Source organism: Primulina eburnea, unplaced genomic scaffold, assembly GCF_022965805.1.
Source record: "Primulina eburnea isolate SZY01 unplaced genomic scaffold, ASM2296580v1 ctg739_ERROPOS11973397, whole genome shotgun sequence".
Classification (NCBI taxonomy): Eukaryota; Viridiplantae; Streptophyta; class Magnoliopsida; order Lamiales; family Gesneriaceae; genus Primulina; species Primulina eburnea.
This window is the reverse complement of record NW_027331510.1, coordinates 2,998,483-3,004,916: the sequence shown is the minus strand read 5'-3', so window position 1 is coordinate 3,004,916 and position 6,434 is coordinate 2,998,483. Positions and strand designations below refer to the sequence as shown.

Sequence of the window (6,434 nt, the reverse complement as noted above, 5' to 3'; positions counted from 1 at the left end):
TTCTCACCAAATTTTGAAGCTAAATTATTTAATTAAGAAGATATACGTATAGAACACAGCATTATTATAATGTCATGAAATGGAGAAATTCACAGATTAAGGACAACACGTACAGATTCACATACAAATTAAACACCAATAATTATTTAACTTATTAATAGGGAGAAATCCCAACATTAGCATCAGCAAGAAAGCCATCCTTCATTAGAACATCATCTCCATCTCCATCTCCATCCTATAGATATGGAAAAACGAAATTAAATCTCAATCGACACGCAAAATTTAACACGTGAAAAATTATCTGTTGGCAAACATTTGGTTTCTTCACTGGTTGATCAGGCATCATGATCCCGAAATGAATGTGTGGGAAATGAGGCCACTATTGAACACATCATGGAATACAAACAATCGGAAAAAAAATACAGATGCAAGTACTTTTCGTCGAAAAATACACTTTTCTAAGATCTAGCTCGCATGTAGAGGAAAGAAATTAAATACACATACGATGGCAACTCACATATAACAAAAACCCAGATAATATTGGGAAGAATCAGATGGCCAAATAAGATTTCATGGAAAAAAATATTACAGGGTTCCGGAAGAATAAATGTACAATATTGTTTAAACATCGCTTTAGATATGGAAAGGCTCATAAAAACACCATGTTATACCAACTTACTGCCTCTGTCATCATCGAACATATCTAAAAAATACCATAAATCGACAATAAATGGTGAACATGAGTTTGTATTAGCAGAAGAAATTTTGTATTAACCGCAGTAGAAGTAAAGGCAATAGATGATCACTTTTAATAAATAAATATATAAAAGCATGCACAAGATAAATTTAGAAAAACATGAAGGAAATTAACCGGTAACTAGAAACTTGATAACCATTCCAAACGCTCAAAGCCGCAACGGGAGGAAGCGCGAGTTGGGATAAATCAGTCTTTCACATAAATCAATTTTAAAAAGGGAAATAGAAGAAAAACTAAATTATATTTAAACGGAACATGTATATGGTTATTTGCTAAATATTGAAGAATGCAGTTAAAATTAGCTGAGGAAACAGGAAACTTGCAAAATCTTACGTCTGTTAGCTACTGGGGGCTTAGGAAGATCTTCCAGTCCTCGATCCGGTATCAATGACTCGTTTGGATTTGGCTGATTCATGAGTGAGCCGGATGGCGAATTCCTAATCTCGTCCTGAGAGTGAAGCGCTCATACTTGATTGGTAAGTTCATAAGGAAAAAGAAGACATAAAGGAAAGACAAAATTTTCCTCATTCCAACATCATAAATCGGAAGAAAAATAAATAAGCATGGTATATTTTCTTAGATCACACGATTTAAATTATAAAAATCAAATTTTGGTGTCGCGACACATAAATTAACCTAACTCAACCCCAAAAACTAGCTCCAACTCCATATATGCAACTCCTAAGTATGAAACAACTAACACACCTCTCACGCCCATGAAAAAACATCTGGAGCGTGAAGTTCACAAATGACCCAAATATGGACAGAACAACTATGAGAAGTCTAACACATAACAGTGGAAAATGAGCTTTGATACCACATTAGGATCAGAACTTGAACCTAACTCAATCCTTAAAAGCTAGCTTATGGGGGAAGAATTGTCCAAGTTTATATAAGCAACTCTCAGGTATTTTATTCAACCGATGTGAGACAACTAACACACGTTCATTTAAAAACCCTAAACAATTATCAGATCATAAATTATATATAATACCCGAATATTCTGAGGGGAGAATAAAGAATGACCGAGATGAGGCTGATTGGAAGCTGGAAGGGGCAATCCACGCATGTTGACTGAGAGAAGATTGCTGCAGCGCCCACATCGCACAGTAACAGTCTTGAACAAGCTCGAGCAAGGAACACTCACCTGAATTAATTCAAGAAAAAAATACATATATCAAAATTTTCTGACAAAACTCTACCATGAAATAAGCAAAGAGATTTAAGATTTCACTTAAATATTTAACTAATCAAGTGTGGATCTAAAAATTGAACTCAACTAAAAAAAATCTCATACTCCTAGTTTTCCACAAAATGTATATCTCTCAAACTATATATTTGCAGCAACAAATAATTTTTCAGTCGAACCCAAAATTTCTAGAAAAAGGAACCATTTTTCAAGAACTCAGACAACTATTAGTAGGATCAAAACGTAACACTTTTCCCAAGAAAACAAGTCAAGAGCTCGAAGGATTTGTGAGATTTCGTGCTCAAGTAAGACATGGAACAAAAAAAAGGTACACAGAACTTGAAAAGATCACGGTGATTATATGTGTATACCGCGAGTACAGTGTCACAATCAATGCAGTGGACATAGCAGAGCTGGTCGGAGGGGGAGAGTTGCTGCTGGTCCGGTGTGAAAGTAGATGAAGAGGACATAGTTTTTACTTCTTGTTTTTCCTGTGCTGTAATTAGCTTCCCAAGCTAGCTCTCTGATGATCCACAGAGATGATTTGATCAATTGATTGGATAGTTCAAGGTTTCTGTGTATGTATATATCATTTGATACGAGGGTTTGGGCTTTGATTGAAGTGAATGAGTGAGGGGTGTGCATATATATATGCGTGGGCCTTATAAACAAGTCTATATACAACTGTCATACAACAAATAACATGCGCATATATACTAGGTTATTATCTAACAAACTAATTATTGATAACATTTGAGTGAATCTTGACAAAAACTTGTGTGAGACGGTCTCACGGATCGTATTTGTGAGACGAATCTTTAATTTAGGTCACTCACGAAAAAATATTACTTTTTATGCTAAGAGTATTACTTTTTATTGTGAATATGGGTAGGGTTGACCCGTCTCACAGATTATGATCCGTGAGACGGTGTCACATGAGACTCACTCGTGAATCTTTATGTCTGATTTAATTTGATCAGTTGTCTATTCTGAATCTATCGACATGAACTTCTGGGATGCTTATGTGATTTTATGTATGCTTGAAAATTGGGACCATTTGATTTCATCTCACCTTAATTAATGATTAACTATGCTAAGGTTTAATTTGTGTCTTTTTAATTAACATTCGATTAAGTTTATCGGAGCTGTTTAAATGATTCATTCAATTTGTATCCAAATAAGTTTAAGTGTCAAATTCAGACATTTACTCTAATGCAGGCTGGCATTAACAAAGCTAAATCGTACAAATAAATTAATCAGCGCTTCTATCTCCTATACTTTTACAAGATACAAAGCACTATATATATTAACGAGATAATGCGAGTTTCAAAATTTTTTGTAATGCGATTTCGAACAGATGATTTTGTCAGGCGTCGTGATAAAATATGAATCATCAACTTAATAATTGAATAATTTGAAGTTCACATCTAATTACATGAATTAATTTACTGTAATGGATAGGCAGGCAACCATGGATTGATTAGAAAACAAGCTATGAAACACATAAAGAAGATGACAAGTTCATGAATTAGAAGCTAAGATCATATCCTAATACACATCTTGCATCGTGGTCCCAGTGTTTTCGCAGAGAAATGCAAGATACGTACATTTGTTGCCGAGGGGACTTATAATTACATTAATTTAGCAAAATAATAGATTTTGAAAAAATCAAACCGAGCCGAGTCGAGCGTTACATGCATATATGTGGCAACATGGTGAGTGGTATTTAATTTGTATAGGTGGAGGCACTTGCGAGTAGTTGGAAAAGAGAATGGGGAAAATGTAAGGTTGTGTGGGCATTCCCAATGGAACGTGAGTATGTGAGGGGGAGAGAGAGGCGGCAGAGGTGGCTAACTGGCTCTGTGTACTTGAGATGATTTTCAAATACACGGTTCTATGCCCACCACGCCAAGAATTGCCATGTTTCGGTATATTATAGCGTAAGGGGCCTTGTAGTCCCCGTCTAGATTTCCCACGTCGAATTGCTGTGCCGATACCTTGGCTAACGAGCATTGATCGTGGAAGGGTTCTTTGGCGCCAGAGATAATTTTATTAAATTTTGGAGGAGGAGGTTTTTCCAATGGATTTTTGTTGGTGCTTTGTATTTGTCGCTTCCAAAAAGTTATTATGAACAATGGAAAAGGGTGTGTGCTAGTGGAACCTTACATGAATGTGACTTGATATATCACTGTAGCAAGTACTCCCGTGTACACCCTACCTATCTACCATCCCTACACACACAAACGCACACACACGTGTGTGATTACTTTCCGAACGTACGATATATAAATGCAATTTGCTCGGCACGGGTTCAACAGGATATGTTACGGCAGATTCCCCAAGAAAAGTCGGAGCTATGCTATGTCACCATATCTTGCAATTGATATTTGCCAAGTAGAAAAAAGAAAAAGCCAACGTTTCGGCATAAGTGCCAAAATTTTAGACAAGGAATGTTGTCTGTTGCTGAGCTTTTGTACACAAAAATGAATGTCAAACTTAATTGGTCTCAGAGCTCGAAAGAACACCGCTTAAAGAAACAAAGTGACACGGAATCGTAGAATCCGAGACAGACTTTTACGGATTTGCCTTAGCAACGAATTTTGATTAAACCGTCGCTAATAGCGACGGTTTTGGTTTGACCGTCGCCATTAGCAATGGTGTAATAAAAACTGTCGCATATTGTTTTTTTTTTTTTTAAAAAAAATCCGTCCTCCACTTTCTTTTCCTTTTTTTTAAAAAAATAAAAAAATATGAATCCGGGACTTTGTTATAGTTTTACAAAATCTCTCAATTTGTCATATTTTTATAATGTTTTTATTAATTTGTAATATTTTTTAAAAAAAAACCCATGGGACACACTTAAGGCTACACTTAAGGCTGCAGCTTTTTTCTCAGCGAGTCAGAGATGCTGACAAACGAGTCTTGGGTAGTCTTTTGTGTATTCCAAAATTTCAATATTAATGTTTTATTATTTTTGTTGTAGTTACGTCTTTTTAAGTATTTTATGAGAAACTAATACCAAGATTGAATATTTTAGACATAATAGCTTTAATAACATAATGTATAATTATGCACACGCATGTCTAAAATAATGAAAATAAATTATATTAGTGAAGTGATGATTTTGTTTTTCTCATTTTATTGAACAATTAATTCTCTGTTTTTTCCTCTAAATATAAATGCATGTGAGAGTTATGACTAAAAATTTGTACAAATAATTTAATAAAAATCGATAAATGCTTAAATTTGAGAAGAGATTTGGAGAAAAAAGGAGAGAGAGTTTAGGTATAAGAAAAAAAGTAAATAATGTATTCATTAGTTAAATTTTGAGGTAAAATAAGAAAAAAAATTGGTGTGATTTGACTCACCTAAATTTTTTGGTTTTATTAGTGAATTTTGAATATTAGATCTTAACATATGTGTGTCACGATCCATAATGTGTGTTGTTTTTCAAAATAAACATCTCACACATATTGAAAATTCGAAATACATATGATATGACTATTTTTTAATAAATCATGTATAATATGACGTTTTTTCCTTTTAAAAAAGTATCCAACACAGTTGATTAATTTATGAATTCATATTCGTGTTATCGTAAGAACTAATCTTTTAATGTTAGTCGTCTTAATAAACAAATTTTAGGTGACTCTATTCTCCACCAAGAATAGATCTCCTGGTTTTAACTTTGCAGTCATACAAACAAAAAATCGAGCGAGTATTTTACTTTCAATCTCTTTGAATCAAAGAGAGGGAAGTAATGAAGTATACGTGGACTAAAAAAATACAAGTGAAGACGAATAAATCGGCGAGTGGGTTGACATGTTGAAGTATATGTCGGCCTCTGGCCCAATACGACGAAAATAAATCGGGCCCACTGCTTTATCTTCATCCTCGTCGAAGGGAGCTCAAATTCGGACCCAGTACTCTTTAGTATGTACAATCGTGTACGGATGTTCGTGCAATTTGTACATCGGACGGCTCGAATATTGTGGTCATTTTTGTAAAAAAGTGACGACATTGGAATTATCTTCCCATAATCGCACGCCCGCCTTGACTTGTATCTCATTAAATATTCAGATTCAATTTCCTAGTTTTTTCAACTACTGGCTCAGGTTGGAAGTTGGGATAATCGGGATACGTGGCAGTTCTCAAGTTGACCATTCAGCCCCCGATGTTGAACACAAGCTCGATAGTAACTTTATATTATTTTTTTCTGTATAATGAAATGAAATTAAATATTTCTGGGTTAAATTTATTTTCTCTGCTCAAATATTTCAAGGATATAGAGTGAGTTAGTTTGTAATGCTTGTCTGATGTCAATATGGACGAAAGTAACTAAATTAAATAAATAAAATTTATGTTTTATTCGATATCATAGTTTTTATGAAATATTTAAATAAATAAACATTAAGATGCCATATGGATATCGACTAACCGAGTTAGTAGAGTAGATCTATATGAATTAAATGATCATGAATTTGATTA

At 34.2% G+C, this 6,434-nt stretch overlaps 1 protein-coding gene across 2 annotated transcripts; it reads right to left on the bottom strand.

Annotated features, from left to right (window-relative positions):
* LOC140821877 (axial regulator YABBY 1-like) lies at positions 1-2,563 on the bottom strand. 2 transcript variants are annotated; one of them, XM_073182543.1, is made up of 5 exons: positions 2,318-2,563; positions 1,752-1,904; positions 1,091-1,205; positions 314-379; positions 1-235 (listed from the first exon to the last, which is right to left on the bottom strand). In XM_073182543.1, exons 1-4 carry the CDS (start codon positions 2,414-2,416, stop codon positions 336-338), a joined length of 411 nt encoding a protein of 136 aa, XP_073038644.1. In that variant the 5' UTR covers positions 2,417-2,563; the 3' UTR covers positions 1-235; positions 314-335. The 2 variants fall into 2 exon arrangements, with proteins under 2 accessions (XP_073038644.1, XP_073038645.1); XM_073182544.1 differs by lacking the exon at positions 314-379.
* Between the last annotated feature and the right edge of the window lie 3,871 nt (positions 2,564-6,434).